The 24,476-nt window shown below is 42.4% G+C and overlaps 1 protein-coding gene across 4 annotated transcripts in view; it reads left to right on the forward strand.

Annotated features, from left to right (window-relative positions):
• LOC130678885 (uncharacterized) overlaps positions 1-24,476 on the forward strand; it is a 132,227-nt gene that overhangs the window by 3,907 nt on the left and 103,844 nt on the right. The window contains exons 2-4 of one of the 4 annotated variants that reach the window (XM_057502889.1): positions 9,950-10,001; positions 12,240-12,383; positions 19,078-19,199. In XM_057502889.1, coding sequence (XP_057358872.1) covers positions 9,950-10,001; positions 12,240-12,383; positions 19,078-19,152 — 271 coding nt within the window. In that variant the 3' untranslated portion in view covers positions 19,153-19,199. Of the gene's footprint in view, positions 1-9,949; positions 10,002-12,239; positions 12,384-13,102; positions 13,271-16,407; positions 16,432-18,584; positions 18,953-19,077; positions 19,200-24,476 lie in introns of those variants that run through there. The other 3 variants (XM_057502890.1, XM_057502892.1, XM_057502891.1) reach the window with 3 other exon arrangements.

The raw sequence follows: 24,476 nt of genomic DNA on the forward strand, positions 1-24,476 counted from the left end.
TGGGGAAGTGTGGTGCCGTGGTCAGCTGACTCACCTGGGACTGGGATGAGCCCAGGTGAGGCCCTTTGCCTGAGTAAACAAATCAGGTCACCTGCCCCAGCCCTAGTCTAGATGTGGTGGTGGGGTTAGGGGCACACACACCTGCTGTTGAGTGATATATGAACCAGAACCTTGTGGCCTTGAGGAAATCAGATTTGGGTTAGACACCGAGGCCTGCTGAGCAAAGTGAGGACAGTTTGGTGGGTCTCCAGGGTGTTTAAAAATGGCCACGCCTGTGACCCAGCATTTTCTCTCCTAGGACTTTGTTACAACAAACAAGTAGGCATTGGGGTCTGAGGGCCCATCACCACACTGGAAATCCCAAATGCCCTTCACTAGGGTCTAGTTAAATAATCAGTATTTCTGGAAGATCACAAAGCTATCAAAGTCATTCAATTAAGAAGCCATGAGGAAATGTTCCTGAGACACTGGCAAGATAGTGAAAAATCGATATTGTGGTTCTGCTCTTGAGTTTGTGTTTTGCGTTTTGGAAAGTGGATGTGCACTGGCAGCAGGGAGGGCATGTACTGAAATGCTGGCGGTCCCTTGGGGGGGTTGTGGGTGGGCTTTTGTTTGTACTTTTGTGTGTGCTCCAGGTGGTAGGATTTGTTTTGTGTTGAAGTCAGTTTTTGCTTCAAATGCTTATGATTTTTACAAGACAGGAGCCGACTAAGTTTGTTTTAAGAAGGGATTTAGATTGGTTGTCCCCAGGAAGGGGAACTAAGGGTGTGGGTGCTGGGTGGGAGGGGACTTTCTTTACAGCACACTTCGTGGTGCCTTTTAAATTTTGAAAAACTTGAATGTATAACCCATTACCAAAGTAATCAGATACAATTGAACAGAATTGGAAGAGAAATTTAGTTTAGGTCCTAGTTTTCGTTGGACAGAGGTGCCTGTCACACTTGGTGTCTGGGGAGAGACTGGGGACCTGTGTGCTGGCAGCCCTGTGAGGAATGACAGGGCCCCCACCCAGGGAGGGGTGAGGGTTGGGACTGCTCACCAGGTCAGGCAGCCAGCCCTATGTCACAGTCTGGGGGAGGAGCCTGGCCAGAGCTGCACTGGCCTCGGGTGTCAGATCCTGACCAGGGGCCCAGCTGGGGTCAGTCCCATGGAGGAGACACTGATAGCTTGTGAGGAACTTAAAGCCAAGATTCCTACACAGGAAACAATGGAACAATAGCAGGAAAGGCAGTTGTCACTGATTGAGCACTTACTGCCTGAAGAACAGTAAGACCTGCCCCATGTGCTTTAAAGGCATCATCACAATGGCTCATCTCCTGCTGCTAAGGAGCTGTGACCAGCAAAGTACATCTCTCAGGTTACACAGCTGGAACAGGGTTCCAGGGTCATGTTTTCTCTTCTGTTAGACAAATGCAACTTGAAGCTGAGGCATGGACATACCTGAGGACTGAGCTATATGGGCCTGAAGCATGAGGTGAACCATGGGTGATGGACCTTAGGCCAGGACTTCTAGGCCAAATAAAAAGTAGGAAATTGAAATATCCATCTGCAGCCTCTCTGCCACCTAAATTACACACTATCTAGATCAAATAATGTGCTTATTACACAAACGAAACTTTATAAAGACAGGCTTCCTCTCACATCCAATCAGATTGCAGCACCCAAGCCCCTCCCCCAGAGACTAAAGAGACAGCCCCGCTGCTGGGTTCACACCTGCGCTGTTCTGGGCTTTGAACACAAGGTGTAAAAACTCTGTGGGTTTCTTAGAATCTGGTTGAGTGAAGATCCAGGGTCACGGAAGACAGGAAAGCCCAGCCTGGCCAGGTGGTGACAGCTCCAGAATCTCCAGAATGTATGGATGGGGCAGCTGGAGCAGGTTAGAAGCGCTGGCCAGTAAATTACGTAAAATTTACTGCATTTTACGTAAGATTAAGGCCTTAGACTGGGGCCCCCAGTGACTGGGTAGGCCTGTAGGAATCTAGGACACTTATTACTTGTCTCCCACCTGAGACAGACTGGGAGACCCCAGTGCAGTGGAGGCAGGTGTGGGCTAGAGACTTGCTAAAGACACCACTACAGCTGTTGGGAAGAAATCCCTTTCCTTTGGGGGTTGCTGATGGGCTTCTCCTCTAAGAGTGACGAACCAGCTGGCGTCCCCCTTCCGAGAGCCTCTTTGGCCCTTACAAGGCCAGCTGGGAGCGCTGGATGGGAGCTAAATATCTGAGATTTGTGTTCCGGTTTCATTCCCACCTGCGGGCTACTGCAAAGGCGTCACTCTCCCTCTCTGCGCCTCTAGTTTCCCACTCCTGCCACACCAGGGATCATCCAGGACTCTTCTCGCTGTCGGGTGCTCTTAACAACGATGCTTCCCTTGTGGGGTCACCTGAGCTGCCCGGTGGATGATCCAGTAGAATTCCCTTCTGTAAATCGTCCTTGTGCCCCCCGTTATTATCTTAACGGATGGCTGTTACTTGGGGGCCACCCAGCATGCATTTCACCTTCTTAGGGTAGCAGCCACAAGTTTTCTCAGGGGAAGCCTCCCTTCTCCACCTCAGCCAGGTACAGTGGCTGAAGTTGACTATACCGTGGACTCCAAGGGGAGGAGGGTGACCTGGGGTCAAAGGCCTGCATTCCATTCCCTGAGCCTCCATGGAGCTGTCCAAGTGGTAGTCATGTGACCCAATTCCAGCCAACAGCAGGCCAGTTTAGGAGTGTGGAAGCATAACACCTGGGAGGGTTGGCGGCTGGAGCTGCTGACAGCCGTCCTGCCTCTACTGGGAGGGGGGCTGTCGGAAACACGATGGAGCTGGGGCCCGAGAGCTGAGGGCCTGCTGCCGTAGCTTCATCTCTCCAACTCTGCTGAGCCTGAAGCCAATGCCTCCCTTTAGGCATGTTCCTTGGACATCAATTGTGGGGCACATCCTCATTCCAGAAACATTAAGATGTGGGGGGGGGACCAGTGTGTCAGAACTAGTTACGGTCTAGTTACTATTTCCTATGGGACAGTTAATGAGCTGATAGCAGAGGTATGACCTTGGGCAAATCACACCTTTTCACCTAAGGCAGTTTGACTTGTGTTTTCTGTTGCTCACAACCAGACTAATCTTGACTGTTCTGTTGGGTTTACTTGCTTCTTGACGCCATCGATTAAGATGATTTTTTTAAAGGAAAATATATTTTATAACAGCTTTTGGTGAAAAAGCATCTCCAGTGTGTCCTTTAGGAAGCTGACAATAGTTTGTTTTCATTTATAAAATTGCATATCATGGTCTCCTTTGGTGATTTTTATCAACATTCTTCACATTCAGAGTTTAAACTTTCTTTGGTTGAATTTGGCGATTTTTACTTGTAATTGCATTGCCTGACTGGTGACAGCTTTCTGTACACTCCAACCTACTTCCATGTGCCATCATTTTAGAAGTCACTTTAAGTAGTAGTTAGGGTTCCAATCTGAAAAAGCAATGTAAACCCTTAGAACAGTGTTGGTACATAAGAAGTGCCCAGTTCATGAGGTATTATTGTTTTGTTTCGTTCTAACTACCACCCTTTGTGGTAAATATCATGATACTATTTTATGGTTTAGCACATTGAGATCAGTGACAAGGGGCATGTCCAAAGTCATTCATCTGGGAAGGAGTTAGTGGACCCCATCTGGATACCAGCCAGAGGCTGGGCTCCTAACCCCCCCTGGGGGATTTGGGGGTTAAGTTCTTAGACATGGGGAAGGGGAAGGTTATGCTCGCTCATGAGCCACACCCACTGCCCAGACCTTTCTTTACTTGATTGTGGAATCCTGGGCCTTTGAAAACCCCAGTGAAGGAACATAAGTCCCCAGGAGGGAAAGGACGTGTCTAAAGCTGTATAGCCTGCGAGCAACAGGGCTCAGGCTGGACCCCCATTCCCTGACTCCTCACATCCAGGAAGCCCTGAGCAGCCCAGCCCACATTCCTGTGCCTTGCTCTGGCAGGGTCTCCACACTTGCTGGCATTTCAGAAATGCACTTTGCATTCAGGGCAGCCCTGAGTTTGAGTCCCTTCTGCCACTTATTAACTGTAATCCTGGGTTCATTTTCCCTTCACTGAGTCTCAGTTTCTGCACCTGTAAAATGAGCTACCAAAGCTCATATCACAGGGTCTGTGTGAAGTTTCCAGTGAGGTCAGGGCTGAACACAGTCCGGCACCTGGCACGGAGTTCACCTTCATGCAGCAGCCATTTTCCCCTCCCCCGCCTCACCCATGCAACATACTTATTGACATTAATAATCACAAAATAAAATGAATAATAAGAATGGCCAGAAAAGAAATGCAGATAGTGGCAATTTTCTTTTATTGAACTTTGCATATAAATAATTGTGGCAGGGAAAAATAACGAACTAAACCAATGCAATATTACAGTATTAAAAAACAGTAATGAACTAAGACTTTTAAGTCACATTTTTTTCCCCCAAAAGGAAAACACCGCATTAGAAAACACTTGCAAAAGAGTGAATCTGGGAGACTCGGAGTGGGAGTTGCACATGGAAGGACAGGGCAGTCACTCACATGCTGTTCCTGCCCTTCACACTCCATGCAGTCCCCGCTTATCTCACATTTGCTGTTTAAATGCAGGCCTGTGGGGCATGGGGTGGAGTACCAACCGTGTCTGAGGCTGAGTTGAACCATTCCAAGCTGTCGACAGACTTGAAACAGATGCCTGTAGTTGAGTCTGGGTGTGTTGGGAGCCAAGTGTATAATGAAATTCCCTGAATTAGGTTCTATGTAGAACATAGTGTTTATTACAGGACAGTTTTTAAATGTGATCATATCATATTAAAGGGTAACAGTAACGACAGTGATTCTGTAGAATTTAGACCAACAAAGGAGTTTCCTGGGGTTGGAGGGGTGGGGGAAGGCAATGTAATCGTTGACTTCGGTTAGCAAATATAAAAAGCAGGCCAACTTTTAGTAGGTTCCTTATTGCTTTTGCACTCTACCCAGTCTGGAGAAGCGGCTTACCTTTTCAATCTCCTAACATTCTTTCACAGACCACAAGTTTTTACTTTTAATGAAGTTCAAAGTAATAATTTTTACTTCTATGGATTGTGCTTTTAGTGTTGAATTAAAAAATTCATCACCGAACTCAAGGTCACTTAAATTTACCGTTATGTTATCTTCTGTAAGTTTTATGTCCAATTGTCCTAGCACTATTTGTTAAAAAGATTTTCTCCATTGAATTGCCTTTGCTCCTTGTCAAAAATCAGTTGTCTGTGTTTGTGTGGATCTGTTTCTGGGCTCTGTATTCTGTTCCATCAGTGAATCTGTCTATCCTTTCACGAATACCACGCTGCCTTGATTACTATAGTTTCTATGGCAAGTCAGGTAGTGCCACTTTTCTCACTTTATTCTTTTTATTCAGTATTATGTTGACCATTCTGGGTCTTTTGCCTTCTTATACACACTTAGAATCAGTTTGTCAATACCCATGAAGAAAGTCTTACTGGGGTTTTTATTGGGATTGTGTTAAATTTATAGATCTAACTGGATAGAACTGATATCTTGAAAATATTGAGTTTTCCTATCCTGTACATGGACTGTCTCTCCACTTATTTATATCTTCTTTGATATTTTCCATCAGTTTTATAATTTTCCTTATGTAGATCCCATACATACTTTGTTACTTTGTGCCTAAGTATTTCATTGTTTTTGGTGCTAATGTAAACACTATTGTGTCTCTAATTTCAAATTCCAACTGTTCATTGCTGGCATACAGGAAAGCAATTAACTTTTACATGTTAACTTTATATCCTATGACCTTGGTATAATCATGTATTAGTTCCAGGAGTTTTCAAGTGTTTGGGATTTTATACATAGGAAGTCATATCATCTGTGCATTAAGATAGTTTTCTTTCCTTCTTCCTAATCTGTACATCTTTCCTGTTCTTACTGCATCACCTAGGACTTCAGTACAGTGTTGAATAAGAGTGAGGAGAGGGGGCATCCTTTACTTGTTCCTGGTCTTAGGGGAAAAGCATCCAGATTCTCACCATGAAGTGTGATGCTAACTGTAGGTTTATTGTAAATGCCCTTTATCAATAAGTTTGAGAATATCCCTATTATTCCTAGGTCACTGAGAATTTTATCATGGTTGTTGGGTTGTGTCAAATGCTTTTTCTGCATCTATTGATATGATCATATATTTTTCTCCTTTAGCCTGTTGATGTGATGAATTACATTAATTGATTTTGAGCATTGAACCAGATTTTCATACCTAGAATAAATCTTACTTGGTCATGGCACATAATTCTTTTTATACATTGCTGGATTTGATTTTCAGATATTTTTTAGGATTTTTGCATCTACACTTATGAAAGGTCTGTAATATACTTTCTTATAAATGACTTAATCTGATGTTTTAGTATTAGGGTAACACTGGCCTCAGAATGAGTTAGGAAGTGATCGCTCTGCTTCTGTTTTCTGGAAGAGATTGGTATCATTTATTCCTTAAATGTTTGTTAGAATTAGTCATTGAAACCATCAATGACTAATACAAGATTATTAATTATTGATTTTATTTAATAGATACAGGCCTATTTAGATGATTTGTTTTTCCTTTTGTGAGTTTTGGTAGTTTGTGTCTTTGAAAGAATTGGTCCATTTCATCTGTTATCAAATTTGTGAACATAAAGCTGATCACAAAATTCCTCTATTATCCTTTCAATGTCCATTTTTCAGTAAAAATGATCCCTCCTTCATTTGTAAAATTTGTAATTTGTGTTCACTTTTTGTCTTGGTTAACTTAGCTAGAGATTTATCAGTTTGAATGATTTTTTTTTTTTCAAAGAACCAGTTTTGTTTTTTTTTTAAATGTCTATTGACGATTAATGAAGTGGAGCATCTTTTCATGTGCCTGTTGGCCATTTTTATTTCTTCTTTGGTGAAATGTCTGTTTAGGGCCTCCACTCATTTTTTCTTTTGAGAAGGCATCTCTCATATTTATTGATCAAATGGTTGTGAACAACAATAAAATTCTGTATAGGGGACTCAATGCACAATCATTAATCAACCCCAAGCCTAATTCTCAACAGTCTCCAATCTTCTGAAGCATAAAGAACAAGTTCTTACATGGTGAACAAGTTCTTACATAGTGAATAAGTTCTTACACGGTGAACAGTGCAAGGGCAGTCATCTCACAGAAACGTTCGGTTTTGATCACGCATTATGTACTATAAACAAGTCAGATATGATTATTCATTTGATTTTTATACTTGATTTATATGTGAATCCCACATTTCTCCCTTATTTTTTTTAAATAAAATGCTGAAGTGGTAGGTAGATGCAAGATAAAGGTGGAAAATATAATTTTGTGCTGTAAGAGGGCAAATGTAGATGGTCAGGTCTGTGCCTATAGACTAAGTATTAATCCAAGCTGGACAAATGCAACAGAACATCCAGAGATGCAGAAGATTTCTCTCAAAACGGGGGGTGAGGTTCGAAGCCTCACCTCTGTTGATCCCCAATTTCTCACCTGATGACCCCCCTGCGACTGTGCCTGTCTTAGGTTGTTCCTCCCTTGAGGAATCTTACCCGTCTCTGGCTAACCAGCCGTCTTCCGGGGCCATACAGGGAACTGTAAAGTTGGTAAGTGAGAGAGAAGCAATATTCTTTGAAAAGGTTAGCTTTTTACTTCTTTGCAGATTGATGCCCTGCTCCGCCCATTTTTTAATCGGGTTATTTGTTTTTTGGGTGTTGAGGTGTGTGAGCTCTTCATATATTTTGGATGTTAAGCCCTTATGGGATAAGGCGTTTACAGATATATTCTCCCACACTAGGATGCCTTATTGTTCTACTGATGGTGTCCTTTGCCGTACAGAAATATTTTAGTTTGATGCAGTCCCATTTGTTCATTTTTGCTTTTGTTTCCCTTGCCTGAGAAGATGTGCTCAGGAAAAAAGCTGCTCATGTTTATAGAGAATAGAATGAATTTTATGTAGTAGTATATTAACTAGATTTATAAACATTTAAAATAACCAGACTTACTGATGTGGACCTATATTTGTTCTCTTGCCCTCAGCCCATAATTATTAAAGGTAGTCCTATTTGCAATTGTGTGTGTATATACATACACACGTGTTCTTATATGTATAAACACGTACCTGTCACTTCTGTCAAAACTGGCATCGTTCTGTGTACCCTTTGCTGTATCTTTCCTTAGTTATTAGTACTTCATGGAAATCCCTCCTAGTTGCTGGAGTCAGATTCCTCTCCTTGAGTGCTTTGGTGATGTTTGAGTGCAGGTGTATTAATTCAGCCGTTCCTATTCTGATAGCCATTTATTTTTGCCTCTATGAACAATGCTATCGCAATGATTCTTCTAGTCTTCATAGATGGTCTTCATAGATGAGCAGTTTACGTCACTACCCACCACTCTACCCATTCCACTGAAATATAAAACCTAACGAATGCCATGAATCTTTTTTGAATGAAAAATAGAGAAATGCATGATTTAGACTGAAGAAGCACCTTCCATAATCTTACCTGCCAAAGATAACTTCCATTACATTTGGAGTATATTTTTCCAAGCTCTCTTTCTATGCATGTGCCAACATACACGTGCACATATTAACAGAGATGGACTTACGCATTCATTTCAGCTTCTTTCAGTGGTGGTCTTTAACTGCTGACCTTAGTGGCCCTCTTCTTACCATCGGGGCCCACCCGGACACACCCAGCCCTCCTCAGTGACTCACTGTCTTGTATGTACCTCCTCCTCTTCTATCCCCTAAACTGTAGCCAATCCTCAAGTTTCAGTCCCCATATTTCCAGGTATTTGCGCTTTGTTTCTAATTGGACAGCCCTGCATCACAGGCGTCAGGCCACTTTCCCTCTCTGCTCCCTTCTCTGGGAATGTTTCCTGCATTTCCCTGGGTTGCCCTGGTTCTTGCTCCCGAATCTCCTTTCCTCTGGCCCCGCTCTCTCCTTTGGTCCTCGCACCGGAGCTCCGCCGGGGCACTGCTATATTGGAGGCCCTTGGCCCTCGTCAGCGCTCCTCCTCCTCCTCTCTGCATCTTGCACTGAGGAATTTCATGATGCCCTTCAGCCTGCTCAGACTCCCTGGTGAAAGATAAGATTCTACATTCTGCTTCCACTTCTCTTTTCCCTCTTCTCTTTCACTAGGCCTTCCCCCACTGCCGGGAGCTCTGTGTCACGCCCAGCTGGCTCATTCTCTCTGTGTCCTGAGCGTGTCTGGGCTTGACTCTTTCCTGGCCGTCCCCTGCCATCCTAGAGTGCCCTCTCCATGCTTGCTGGTGGGACTCGCTGAGGAGGTGGATGGACAGTCCGATAATACTAACCAGATCCTGTCTTCCATCTCATATGGAGGTGCCACTGTCCCAGGAGCATGCCCTTCCTAGAGCAGAGCTCTGCACATGGACCTCTCCCGCTGCTGTGAGCAGGGTTCTGCCAGCTCTCCCAAAGCACTCCTGTCTCCAGGGGTATTGGAGGGCAGGTGAGGGTGTTTATACTGTCCTGCCCCATCGTAGAGCATGTGTTTAAAACCTTTGGATACGTGCCTGCCCCGGGACCTTGTTTTCCTAATCTGAATATAGTTGGACTACACATGGCCTCGAAGCTGCTTCTAATTCTTTAAAACCTGTGGTCTTTTAGGAAGCCTCTGGCATTAAGCCGGGAGTATAGTAACTGGAGAAGCCCCAGGGCTTCAGGAGGACACCTTCACTCCATCAGGGGAAAGGAGTCTCATAGGTGTAAGGTTGGAAAAAGCCCCCTGCTGGTGAAGCCCCCGGGGAAAGCGGATGCTCATCAAATGCATTCTGGGTGTCCATGGGTATGTGGCGGCACTCCCCACCCCCACCTTGACCTGACTTCTTTACCACCCCATTGTGACCTGGCTAGGTAAGCCTCCCACATGATCGTTACAAAACTGGAGTTAAAACAACTATGATTCCCTATTCTAGGTCAAAACCAGTGTCTTCCGAGGAGTTGAAAGATAGCCCTCAACCTCAAAAGGTAAGAAAATTGTCTGAGTTGATGACGGGAGGAAACATTCTAGAGCTACCCAATCGCTCATCAGCATAGAAGTCTATTGGCTCTCAGTCTCTGTGCCAGGGGTTGCATATTGCCATGTTTACAAGACCATGTAGGTAACTTAAGTGTGCCATGCAGCAGGCTGGTTTTTCCTTTTAAAACACTGCATTGGCCAAATGCAATGAGTCTGAGGCTACCAATTTGCAGTCTCCACATGGACTATACTTAATTTATCCAGTCAAGTTGTGATAATGGTGGGGTGGGCTGTTCAAATTACCATCAAGTCAATTAAGTATCTAGTGTCTATGACATGCTTGGGGCTGCCGAATATAGAGATGATTAGTAAAATTAAATTAGGATTAAATTAAGATAAACATGCCATTGCCTTCAGATAGTTCTCTCTGAGGCTGGGAGCTTCCCAGGAGCTATCATTTATGGTGCAACTCCAGTTTGCTGGGGCTTCACCTGTGTTCGGGTGTCATCTAGGGCTCACCACAACCCTGCAAGGTGGGTACTGTGGATTTTGTTTTGCAGATGAGCAAACTAGTGGCTCAGAGAAGTGATGTGATATGCTCAAGATAAAGTAGTTACGAAGTTGAGAGGCAGGCAGAATTCTAACCCAGAGCTCTGGGACTGAGCAGCATGGGTTTCCCATCACATCTTGCTGTCTACACATATTGACAGACATGCACAAGTGTGGCAAAGAGAAACAAAGAGTTTGGGAGCATGGAGGTGATAGTGAGGACTCTCACCTGAAACTTAATGGAAAAGCTCCTTGAAGGAGGTGCCATATGAGCCAGACTTTGAAGAATGGGTAGGAGTTCACCTCTGCGGCAGATGGTCTGTATTAGGGGGAACAACGTGAGTAAAGTGGAATGTTTGCTGTGTCCAGGATGATGGGGAGCAGCTGTTGTCCATGGGCCATGGTGTGTGCATTGCAACTAGAAAGACATGTCAGGGCTGTGCAGCAAAGGGCTTTGCATGCCTAGCTCAGGAGGTGGGGTGCAGGGATCACCTGGAATGCGTCAGAGCCAGGGTAATCAGATTTGCCTTTCAGAAAGAGGGCTGGTGCCAGAGTTGGGAGGTGGATGGAAGGGAAGGCCAAACTCTTGTCCCGGTTAGGGGAGGTCATTATGCTTGTCCCAGCAACAGGGCAGGGTTTGGAGTAGGGCAGGGATTTGGGAGAGGAGGTTTTAGACATGAGAGATGGATCGCAGAATCAATAGGAGCGGCAGTAGGAATGCGTAGGGGGAGGAGGGAAGAGAAACAGATGGTGCTGAGATTTCTAAGCCAGGGGCGCACATGGATGATGAGACCATTAATTAGCTCATCTGTTGGGCTCCGTGAAGGCAGGTCCCCGCTCTGTTCCCCCCTGTGTCCACAGTGCCTGGTGCTCAGCAAGTGTGTATAGACCATGAGGGAATGAATGACAGTTCCTGGGAAGCTGAGCACATTTTCTCCTTCGGTGGAGTTGGGGTGGAAGAGTGAGCAACACTCAGTGGTTATCCCGTCGTCCACCCCTGGAGTCTTTTGGGGGAGGCAGCCTTTGAAGAGCTGAGCTTTTAGCGACTTAAAGCATTGTGCTAAGTCAGGTGTCGGGGCTGTGGAGACATTGCTGAGGGCTGGAGGGGTGGGAAGGCTACATGGGGGACGTGGGGCGGTGAGCAGGAGGAGGCAGCAGAGAGCCCCTGACGGGGGTGGTGGTGGGGTCTGCGTGAGCTTTGGGGTGTGCACAGATGATCAGATCTGACGCAGGGGAATCTGGGCTGGTCAGGATGAAATCAACCTGGCTGGGAAGATGAAGCTGGATTCTTTGGGGTCTTGAATTCTGAGCACTGGAGATCTGAAAAAATATAGTTACTGAACTGAAGCACCTTATAAATTAGAGTCCTTTTAAGTGTGAGGTGGGACTTCAGCTGTGTCCACTAACCTGGCTGAGCCTCAGTTGTGACGTCTGTTAAAGGGGAAGAGTAGTTAACTCTCCAAAGGAAGGAGAAGCAGTTTAGATCTTCCTTCGTCTTTCTAGGTCTAAAAGTGATAAAGACTTAGGTGTTTGCATCGGTAAGCAACACTCTATAATACACCATGCTCTGACCTTCCCCAAAGAGTCTCTCTTTTAGTAAGATGTGCTTTAAAATGTTCAGTACAGGAAACCAACCCTCTCAGTCCCTGGTTCTTGTAGTCATATTTGTTCTAGATGTCCCTACAGGTGGATCCCAGGAGTGCAAGGAGGTTCTTAGCTCCCGGACACCATCCGTCATTCTTAGCCAGAAGTCTGACTTCAAGAAGAGTCCCAGCTGTTTGCCCAGCTGCACCTGGCTGAGATGGAGAAGGTGTTTGAGGAGGACACTCACTCTCCTGCAGGTAAAGCTGCACTGGAGGTTTAGTCTCTGTGGCTTCTGTGCAGCGGATACCCCAGTACCCTGGGTGTGTGGGCGGTTTCGATGTGGCAAGTAGTTTTTCTCCTGGTGTCTCCTTTAAAACTGTCTGTTGTTATGTAAGTATTATAAGCATATTGGAGGCTATATCCTCCTTAGGAAGATACCCCTAATCCCAATACCCACATGTATCCACTATCATCATTTCAGTATATTTTCTTCCAAATGATTTCATATGTCTGATTTATTATCTATTGCTGCCTAACAATATTCCCACAAACTTAGTGGCTTAAGCCAACACACGTTTATTATATGACAGTTCCAGTGGGTGAGGAGTCTGGGCTCAGCTGCTCTGGCTCCTCTGCTTAGGGTCTCACTAGGCTGTAGTCACTGTGTCATTTGGGGCTTGACTGGGGAAGGATCCGCTTCTGAGTGCACTCAGGTTGTTGGAAGAATTCAGTTCCTGGCAGCTGCGGGCTGATGGCTGCTGTTTCTTCTTGGCTATTGGCTGGAGACTGCCTTCAGCTCCTAGAGCTGCCCACAGTTCTTGGTCACACGGGACTCAGCAACATAGCTAATTTCAAGGCTCAAACTAGCTAGGGAAATGGAAACTCCAGCAAGATGTGGTGTGCTTCAGTCTTATAATGTAATCATGTACACATAATTCCATATATCCTGTCACCTTTCCCATATTCTGTTGGTTAGAAGCAGGTCAGAAGTTCTGCCACATTCAAGGGGAGGGGATCACGGAGGCGCTGAACACCACGAGATAGACACCACTGGGTTACCTTAAGTCACTGCCATAGTGTGGCATCTTGCTGCACTGATGGACAGTGACCGCATTGGGGTATGTATGGGTGGGACTTGATAATATGGCTAAATGTAGTAATCACATTGTTTTTTCATGTGAAACCTTCAGAAGAGTGTATATCAATAATACCTTAATAAAAAGTTAATTAAAAATTAAGATACCAGAGTCACTACTTGTCTTCACTGTGCTACACTGTCTTCCCCGTGATGCCCCAACCACACCGTGTACTAATCCTAGTACCCCTCAATCCCCTTCTCCCTCCCTCCGCACCCACCCTCTCGCATCCCTCCCCTACCCCTCCCCTTTGGTAACCGCTAGTCCCTTTTTGGAGTCTGTGAGTCTGCTGCTGTTTTGTTCCTCCTTTGTTTTGCTTCATTGTTATTCTCCACAAAGGAGGGAAATCATTTGTTACTTGTCTTTCTCTGCCTGGCTTATTTCACTGAGCATAATACCCTCTACCTCCATCCATGGTGTTGCAAATGGTAGGATTTGTTTTCTTCTTATGGCTGAACAGTATTCCATTGTGTATATGTACCACATCTTTATCCATTCATCTACTGATGGACACTTAGGTTGCTTCCATATCTTAACTATCATAAATAGTGCTGCAATAAACATAGGGGTGCATATGTCTTTTTGAATCTGAAAACTTGGTTTCTTTGGGTAAATTCCTAGGAGTGGAATTCCTGGGTCAAATGGTATTTCTATTTTTAATTTTTTGAGGAACCTCCATATTGCTTTCCACAATGGTTGAACTGATTTAAATTCCCACCAGTAGTGTAGGAGGGTTCCCCTTTCCCTGCATCTTCACCAGCATTTGTTGTTCCTTGTCTTTTTGATGTTGGCCATCCTAACTGGTGTGAGGTGTTTTCTCATTTCCCTGATAATTAGCAGTGTGGAGCATCTTCTCATATGCCTGTTGGCCATCTGAATTTCTTCTTTGGAGAAGTGTCTGTTCAGATCTTCTGCCCATTTTTTAATCGGTTGTTTTCTTTTTGGGTGTTGAGGCATGTGAGTTCTTTATATATTTTCGATGTTAACCCCTTGTCAAACATGTCATTTATGAATATATTCTCCCACACTATAGAATGTCTTTTTGTTCTACTGATGGTGTCCTTTGCTGTATGGAAGCTTTTTAGTTTGATGTAGTCCCATTTGTTCATTTTTGCTTTTGTTTCCCTTGCCCAAGGAGATACATTCAGGAAAAAGTTGCTCATGTTTACATTCAAGATATTTTGGCTATGTTTTCTTCTCAGAGTTTTGTGGTTCCATGACTTACATTCAGGTCTTTGATCCATTTTGAATTTACTTTTGTGTATGGGGTTAGACAATAATCCAGTTTTATTCTCTTACATGTAGCTGTCCAGTTTTGCCAACACCAGCTGTTGAAGAGGCTGCCATTTCCCCATTGTATGTCCATGGCTCCTTTATCATATATTAATTGACCATATATGTTTGGGTTTATATCTGGACTCTCTATTCTGTTCGATTGATCTATGAGTTTCTTCTTGTGCCAGTACCAAATTGTCTTAATAACTGTGGGTTTGTAGTAGAGCTTGATGTCGGGGAGCATAATCCCCCCAGCTTTATTCTTCCTTCTTAGGATTGCTTTCGCTATTTGGGGTCTTTTGTGGTTCCATATGAATTTTATAACTGTTTGCTTTAGTTCACTGAAAAATGCCATTGGTATTTTGGTCGGGATTGCATTGAATCTGTAGATTGCTTTAGGCATGATGGCCATTTTGACAATATTAATTCTTCCTATGCATGAGCATGGGACGCATTTCCATTTATTGACATCTTCTTTAATTACACTTATGAGTGTCTTGTAGTTTTCAGGGTATAGGTCTTTCACTTCCTTGGTTAGGATTATTCCTAGGTATTTTTTTGATGTAATTGTGAATGGAATTATTTTCTTGATTTGTCTTTCTGCAAGTTCATCATTAGTATATAGGAATGCAACAGATTTCTGTTTATTAATTTTGTATCTTGCAACTTTGCTGAATTCAGTTATTCTAGTAGTTTTTGGGTGGATTCTTTCGGGTTTTCTACGTACAATATCATGTCATCTGCAAACAGTGACAGTTTAACTTCTTCCCTATCAATCTGGATGCTTTTTATTTCTTTATGTTGTCAGATTGCCATTGCTAGGACCTCCGGAACTATGCTGAGTAAAAGTGGGGAGAGTGGAAGTGCTTGCCTTGTTCACAATCTCAAATGAAAAGCTTGCGGCTTCTTGTTGTTAAGTGTCATGTTGGCTGTGGGTTTGTCATATATGGCCTTTATTATGTTGAGGTAGTTGCCCTCTATACCCATTTTGTTGAGAGTTTTTATCATGAATGAATGTGAATTTTGTTGAATGCTTTTTCTGCATTTATGGAAATGATCATGTGGTTTTGGTCCTTCTTTTTGTTGATGTGGTGGGTGATGTTGATGGATTTTCAAATGTCCCATCCTTGCATTCCTGGAGTAAGTCCTACTTGATCATGAAGGATGATCTTTTTGATGTATTTTTGAATTTGATTTGGTAGTATTTTGTTGAGCATTTTTGCATGTATGTTCATCAGGGTTATTGGTCTCCAATATTTTTTGTGTGTGTGATGTCTTTGCTTGGTTTTGGTATTAGTGTTGTTGGCCTCATAGAATGAGTTTGGAAGCATTCCCTCTCCTCTTCTCCTTTTTTGGAAAACTTTAAGGATGATAGGTATTAGGTCTTCACTAAATGTTTGATAAAATTCAGCAGTGAATCCATCTGGTCCAGGGATTTTGTTCTTAGGTAGTTTTTTGATTGCTAGTTGGATTTTGTTGCTGGTACTTGGTCTGTTCAGATTTTCTATTTCTTCCTGGGTCAGCCTTGGAAGATTGTATTTTTCTAGAAAGTTGTCCATTTCTCCTAGGTTATCCAGTTTGTTAGCATATAATTTTTCATAGTATTCTCTAATAATTCTTTCTATTTCTGTGGTGTCTGTAGTGATTTTCGGTTCCTATTTCTGATTCTGTTTATGTGTGTAGACTCTCTTTTTTTCTTGATAAGTCTGGTGAGGGGTTTATCTATTTTGTTAATTTTTTTGAAGAACCAGCTGCTGCTTTCATTGATTCTTTCTATTGTTTTATTCTTCTCGATTTTATTTATTTCTGCTCTAATCTTTATTATGTCCCTCCTTCTACTGACTTTGGGCCTCATTTCTTCTTTTTCTAGTTGCATTAATTGTGAGTTTAGACTGTTCATATGGGATTGTTCTTCTTTCCTGAGGTAAGCCTGTATTGCAATATCCTTCCCTCTTAGCACAGTCTTCACTGTGTCCCACAGATTTTGCAGTGTTGAGTTATTGTTGTTGTTTGTCTCCACTTATTGCTTGATCTCTGTTTTTATTTGGTCATCGATCCATTCATTATTTAGGAGCATGCTGTTAAGCCTTCATGTGTTTGTGGGCTTTTTTGTTTTCTTTGTGTAATTTATTTCTAGTTTCATACCTTTGTGGTCTGAGAAGCTGTTTGGTACAATTTCAATCTCTTTGAATTTACTGAGCGTCTTTTTGTGGCCTACTATATGATCTATTCTTGAAAATGTTCCATGCGCATTTAAGAAGAATGTGTATTCTGCTGCTTTTGGATGGGATGTTCTGTAGATGTGTGTTAGGTCCATCTGTTCTGATGTGTTTTTAACTGCCTCTGTGTCTTATTTTCTGTCTGGTTGCTCTGTCCTTTGGAGTGAGTGGTGTGTTGAAGTCTCCTAAAGTGATTGTATTGCATTCTATTTCCCCCTTTAATTCTGTTAGTATTTGTTTCACATATGTAGGTACTCTTGTGTTTGGTGCATAGGTATTTATGATGGTTATATGCTCTTGTTGGACTGACCCCTTTATCATACGTAATGTCCTTCTTTGTCTCTTGTTACTTTCTTTGTTTTGAAGTCTATTTTGTCTGATACAAGTACTGCAACTCCTGCTTTTTTCTCCCTATTAGCTGCATGAAATATCTTTTCCCATCCCTTCACTTTTAATCTGTGTATGTCTTTGGGTTTGAAGTGAGTCTCTTGTAGGCAGCATATAGACAAGTCCTGTATCTTTATCCATTCAGTGACTCTCTGTCTTTTGATTGGTGCATTCTGACCACTTACATTTAGGGTGATTATCAAGAGGTATGTACTTACTGCCATTGTAGGCTTTAGATTTGTGGTTACCAAAGGTTCAAGGGTAACTTCCTTACTATTTAAAAGTCTAACTTAACTCACTTAGAATGCTATTACAAACACAATCTAAAGGTTCTTTTTTTCCTCCTTTTTCTTCCTCCTCCATTCTTTATATATTAGGTATCGTATTCTGTACTCTTTGTCTATCTGTTGACCGTCTTTGGGGGTAGTTGAACTGATTTTGCATCAGCTTAGTAATTAATTGGCCTACTTTCTTTACTGTGGTTTTATTTACTCTGGTTTTATTTTCTTTACTCTGTTGACAGCTATTTAGCCATAGGAATACTTCCATCTATAGCAGTCCCTCCAAAATACACTGTAGAGATGGTTTATGGCAGGTAAATTCTCTCTGCTTTTGCCTATCTGGAAATTGTTTAATCCCTCCTTCAAATTTAAATGATAATCTTGCCAGGTAGAGTATTCTTGGTTCCAGGCCCTTCTGCTTCATTGCATTAAATACATCATGCCGCTCCCTTCTGGCCAGTAAGGTTTCTGTTGAGAAGTCTGATGATAGCCTGATGGGCTTTCCTTTGTATGTGATCTTTTTTCTCTCTTTGGCTGCTTTTAAGACTCTGTCTTTACCGTTGATCTTTGCCATTTTAATTATTATATGTCTTGTTGTTGTGTTTCCTGGGTCCCTTGTTTTGGGGGATCTGTGCACCTCCATGGCCTGAGAGTCTATCTCCTTCCCCACATTGGGGAATTTTTCAGCAATTACCTCCTCAAAGACACTTTCTATCCCCTTTTCTCTCTGTTTTTCTTCTGGAACCCCTGTAATACAAATATTATTCCATTTGGATTGGTCACCCAGTTCTCTCAATATTCTTTTATTCTTAGAGATCCTGTTTTCTCTCTGTGCCTGAGTTTCTTTGTATTCCTCTCCTCTAATTTCTATTTCATTTATCGTCTCCTCCACCATATCTAATGTGCTCTTAAAACTTTGCATTGTATGTTTCATGTCTTATACTGTGTTCCATAATGATTGGATCTCCAACCAGAATTCCTCCCTGAGGTCTTGGATATTTTTCTGTACCTCCATGAGCATGTTAATGATTTTTATTTTGAAATCCCTGTCAGGCAGATTCATGAGGTTGATTTCATTTTAATCATTCTCAGGGGTTGTATTCATGTTCATAATTTTCAGGTTCCTTTGGCGTTTCACATTTGTATTTTGCGCCCTCTAGTGCTCAGAAGCTGTACTCTCTGTAGCTGCTCAGCCCCTGAAGCAATGTCGGGGGTTGTAGGGGAGTGGTATTGATGCCTGGAGGGAGGAAAGTGCTGTTTCCCGCTTCCTGGCTGCTGTGCCTGTCTCCTCTGCCAGAAGCAGTGGGCCAAGCACACAGGTATAAGCCTCTATGTTTTGCATTTGTAGTTGCTGTAGACAGGGCTTCCCTCTGGTCGGCCTAATGCCAGGGTACGGTTTGTCGGTTTGGGAGCCAGGTGGGTCTGGCCGGGAGAAAGGCGCAGTAGGCTGCTTATCTCGGAGGGCGTTCTTGGAGCTGTGCAGCCAGCCAGGGAGCTGGAGTTCCTGAAGATCGTGAAAGTTCCCAACCTGCTGGAAAATTTTGCCTACCTGTCCTTTCTCCTGAGCAGTAAGCTCTGTGTCATCCTTGACCCTTTAGAAGCCCTCTTGCTGTTAGGAAGTCTCTCAGACTGCGCACCTTTCTTTTGTCTCAGAGCTGCCAGATATGGATCCCTGCTTTCCACAAGTGGCTGGAGTCTCAGTGTCTCCAGAAATTCTGCCTGTCTTAGCTTTCCAACCCCCTAATCACGAGAGCACCATGAAAACACCATGAAATGTAGGTTTGTGCTCCCCGAGCAGATCTCCAGAGTTAGGTGTTCAGCAGTCCCAGGCCTCCACTCCCTCCCTGCTCCATTTCTCTTCCTCCTGCCTGAGAGCTGGGGTGGGGGAAGGGCCTGGGTCCTGCCGAGCCATGGCTTTGGTATGTTACCCTGTTCTGTGAGATTTATTCTTTTTTTTTTTTTTTTTTTTAAATAATTATTTTTTATTGAAGGGTAGTTGACGCACAGTATTACATTACATTAGTTTCAAGTGTACAACACAGTGGTAAAACATTTGTATACATAATTCTAGGTTCCAGCTATCACCCTACCAAGCTGTTACAATATATTGACTATATTCCTTATGCTATACATTACATCCCGGTTACTTATTTATTTTACCATTGGAAGTCTGTCCTTTTTTTTTTTTTTTTTTGTGAGGGCATCTCTCATATTTATTGATCAAATGGTTGTTAAAGACAATAAAATTCTGTATAGGGGAGTCAATGCTCAATGCACAATCATTAATCCACCCCAAGCCTAATTTTCGTCAGTCTCCAATCTTCTGAGGCATAACAAACAAGTTTTTACATGTAGAACAAATTCTTACATAATGAATAAGTTACATAGTGAACAGTACAAGGGCAGTCATCACAGAAACTTTCGGTTTTGCTCATGCATTATGAACTCTAAACAGTCAGTTCAAATATGAATACTCATTTGGTTTTTATACTTGATTTATATGTGGATACCACATTTCTCTCTTTATTATTATTATTTTTAATAAAATGCTGAAGTGGTAGGTAGATACAAGATAAAGGTAGAAAACATAGTTTAGTGTTGTAAGAGAGCACATGTAGATGATCAGGTGTGTGCCTGTAGACTATGTGTTAATCCAAGCTAGACCAGGGCAATAAAACATCCACGTATGCAGAAGATTTCTCTCAGAACGGGGGGGGGTGAGGTTCTAAGCCTCACCTCTGTTGATCCCCAATTTCTCACCTGATGGCCCCCCTGCGACTGTGCCTGTCTTAGGTTGTTCCTCCCTTGAGGAATCTTACCCGTCTCTGGCTAACCAGTCATCTTCCGGGGCCATACAGGGAAATGTGAAGTTCGTAAGTGAGAGGGAAGCCTTATTGTTTGAAAAGGTTAGCTTTTTAATTCTTTGCATATTTATGCCCTGTGGCTTCTATGCCCAGCATTTGTCTTGAGGTATCTTTACCACTTGGAAGAATTATGATAGTCGGTAAATTTGATATGAGGCACGAATTCTATTTAAGGGTTGTAATTAGGAAGGAAGAAGAAAAGCTATAGAAGTAGCAGGCGGAAGAAAACATGGGAAGATTGATTATTTCTTTGACATATCTTCTTGTAGAGTAACTTCAGCATATATAGGTTTTAAGCTACTACTTAAATTGCGCACACACATTAACATAATAGGAGTATAGTTACATAACCAAAGCATATCTGTAATTACCAGCCATCTCCAGTGAAACCAAGAAAACCAGTTAGGCACCTTAGGCATTTGTGAAAACTTATCTATGATATGGTGGATATTGTCCAACTGAACTTGAACAGTCTGAGAGAAATCAGACAAATTAAAACAACCCATTCCTGGGGACTGTTCACATGCCATATGTTCTTTTAACAGTAAATAGTCTGTAGTTGTAAGACTTTGGAGTGCTACAATTTGCACTTCTCCAAATTCTTGGTTGAGTTCCAACAGTATAGATCCAGTCAAATTTGTTGTTTTACTGTATGCACAGGTCAGCTTAGATATCTCCTTCCTCATTCCCATGGCAAGTCCAGGAACTGGTGGGATGAGTGCATCTACAGCTGTAGCAGTGCGTGGATCTTTGTTGGGGTTTTTTGATGATCATCTTCTGGCATGAGTCTTCCAGAGAGTGCAGATGTTGGAAGTTCTTTTTCATATCGTATCTTAGTTCATTTTCGGGGTAGCCCAATTAGGCTTTGATCCTCTGTATAAACACAAACAGACCCTTTGCCTACACTTTTATATGCCCTTTATACCCTTGTGTAGAACTCGTTGGAGGTTACCACACAGGAACTGCCCTTTTTTTTTTTTTTGCTTTGTTTTTGGTATCACTAATCTACACTTACATGACGAATATTATGTTTACTAGGCTCTCCCCTATACCAGGTCTCCCCTATAAACCCCTTTACAGTCACTGTCCATCAGCATAGCAAAATGTTGTAGAATCACTACTTGCCTTCTCTGTGTTGTACAGCCCTCCCTTTTCTCCTACCCCCCCATGCATGTTAATCTTAATACCCCCCCTACTTCTCCCCCCCTTATCCCTCCCTACCCACCCATCCTCCCCAGTCCCTTTCCCTTTGGTACCTGTTAGTCCATTCTTGAGTTCTGTGATTCTGCTGCTGTTTTGTTCCTTCAGTTTTTCCTTTGTTCTTATATTCCACAGATAAGTGAAATCATTTGGTATTTCTCTTTCTCCGCTTGGCTTGTTTCACTGAGCATAATACCCTCCAGCTCCATCCATGTTGCTGCAAATGATTGGATTTGCCCTTTTCTTATGGCTGAGTAGTATTCCATTGTGTATATGTACCACATCTTCTTTATCCATTCATCTATTGATGGACATTTAGGTTGCTTCCAATTCTTGGCTATTGTAAATAGTGCTGCAATAAACATAGGGGTGCATCTGTCTTTCTCAAACTTGATTGCTGCATTCTTAGGGTAAATTCCTAGGAGTGGAATTCCTGGGTCAAATGGTAAGTCTGTTTTGAGCATTTTGATATACCTCCATACTGCTTTCCACAATGGTTGAACTAACTTACATTCCCACCAGCAGTGTAGGAGGGTTCCCCTTTCTCCACAGCCTCGCTAACATTTGTTGTTGTTTGTCTTTTGGATGGCAGCCATCCTTACTGGTGTGAGGTGATACCTCACTGTAGTTTTAATTTGCATTTCTCTGATAATTAGCGATGTGGAGCATCTTTTCATGTGTCTGTTGGCCATCTGTATTTCTTTTTTGGAGAACTGTCTGTTCAGTTCCTCTGCCCATTTTTTAATTGGGTTATTTGTTTTTTGTTTGTTGAGGCGTGTGACCTCTTTATATATTCTGGACGTCAAGCCTTTATCGGATGTGTCATTTTCAAATATATTCTCCCATGCTGTAGGGATCCTTCTTGTTCTATTGATGGTGTCTTTTGCTGTACAGAAGCTTTTCAGCTTAATATAGTCCCACTTACTCATTTTTGCTGTTGTTTTCCTTGCCCGGGGAGATATGTTCAAGAAGAGGTCACTCATGTTTATGTCTAAGAGGTTTTCGCCTATGTTTTCTTCCAAGAGTTTAATGGTTTCATGGCTTACATTCAGGTCTTTGATCCATTTTGAGTTTACTTTTGTATATGGGGTTAGACAATGGTCCAGTTTCATTCTCCTACATGTAGCTGTCCAGTTTTGCCAGCACCACCTGTTGAAGAGACTGTCATTTCGCCATTGTATGTCCATGGCTCCTTTATCAAATATTAATTGACCATATATGTCTGGGCTAATGTCTGGATTCTCTAGTCTGTTCCATTGGTCTGTGGCTCTGCTCTTGTGCCAGTACCAAATTGTCTTGATTACTATGGCTTTATAGTAGAGCTTGAAGTTGGGGAGTGAGATCCCCCCTACTTTATTCTTCTTTCTCAGGATTGCTTTCGCTATTCGGGGTCTTTGGTGTTTCCATATGAATTTTTGAATTATTTGTTCCAGTTCATTGAAGAATGTTGCTGGTAGTTTCATAGGGATTGCATCAAATCTGTATATTGCTTTGGGCAGGATGGCCATTTTGACGATATTAATTCTTCCTAGCCACGAGCATGGGATGAGTTTCCATCTGTTAGTGTCTCCTTTAATTTCTCTTAAGAGTGACTTGTAGTTTTCAGAGTATAAGTCTTTCACTTCTTTGGTTAGGTTTATTCCTAGGTATTTTATTTTTTTTGATGCAATTGTGAATGGAGTTGTTTTCCTGATTTCTCTTTCTGTTGGTTCATTGTTAGTATATAGGAAAGCCACAGATTTCTGTGTGTTGATTTTGTATCCTGCAACTTTGCTGTATTCCGATATCAGTTCTAGTAGTTTTGGGGTGGAGTCTTTAGGGTTTTTTATGTACAGTATCATGTCATCTGCAAATAGTGACAGTTTAACTTCTTCTTTACCAATCTGGATTCCTTGTATTTCTTTATTTTGTCTGATTGCCGTGGCTAGGACCTCCAGTACTATGTTAAATAACAGTGGAGAGAGTGGGCATCCCTGTCTAGTTCCCGATCTCAGCGGAAATGCTTTCAGCTTCTCGCTGTTCAATATAATGTTGGCTGTGGGTTTATCATAGATGGCCTTTATTATGTTGAGGTACTTGCCCTCTATTCCCATTTTGCTGAGAGTTTTTAACATGAATGGATGTTGAACTTTGTCAAATGCTTTTTCAGCATCTATGGAGATGATCATGTGGTTTTTGTCTTTCTTTTTGTTGATGTGGTGGATGATGTTGATGGACTTTCGAATGTTGTACCATCCTTGCATCCCTGGGATGAATCCCACTTGGTCATGGTGTATGATCCTTTTGATGTATTTTTGAATTCGGTTTGCTAATATTTTGTTGAGTATTTTTGCATCTACGTTCATCAGGGATATTGGTCTGTAGTTTTCTTTTTTGGTGGGGTCTTTGCCTGGTTTTGGTATTAGGGTGATGTTAGCTTCATAGAATGAGTTTGGGAGTATCCCCTCCTCCTCTATTTTTTGGAAAACTTTAAGGAGAATGGGTATTATGTCTTCCCTGTATGTCTGATAAAATTCCGAGGTAAATCCATCTGGCCCGGGGGTTTTGTTCTTTGGTAGTTTTTGGATTACCGCTTCAATTTTGTTGCTGGTAATTGGTCTGTTTAGATTTTCTGTTTCTTCCTGGGTCAATCTTAGAAGGTTATATTTTTCTAGGAAGTTGTCCATTTCTCCTAGGTTTCCCAGCTTGTTAGCATATAGGTTTTCATAGTAGTCTCCAATAATTCTTTGTATTTCTGTGGGGTCCGTCGTGATTTTTCCTTTCTCGTTTCTGATACTGTTGATTTGTGTTGACTCTCTTTTCTTCTTAATAAGTCTGGCTAGAGGCTTATCTATTTTGTTTATTTTCTCGAAGAACCAGCTCTTGGTTTCATTGATTTTTGCTATTGTTTTATTCTTCTCAATTTTATTTATTTCTTCTCTGATCTTTATTATGTCCCTCCTTCTGCTGACCTTAGGCCTCATCTGTTCTTCTTTTTCCAATTTCAAT

Source organism: Manis pentadactyla, chromosome 5 (genome assembly GCF_030020395.1).
Source record: "Manis pentadactyla isolate mManPen7 chromosome 5, mManPen7.hap1, whole genome shotgun sequence".
NCBI lineage: Eukaryota > Metazoa > Chordata > Mammalia > Pholidota > Manidae > Manis > Manis pentadactyla.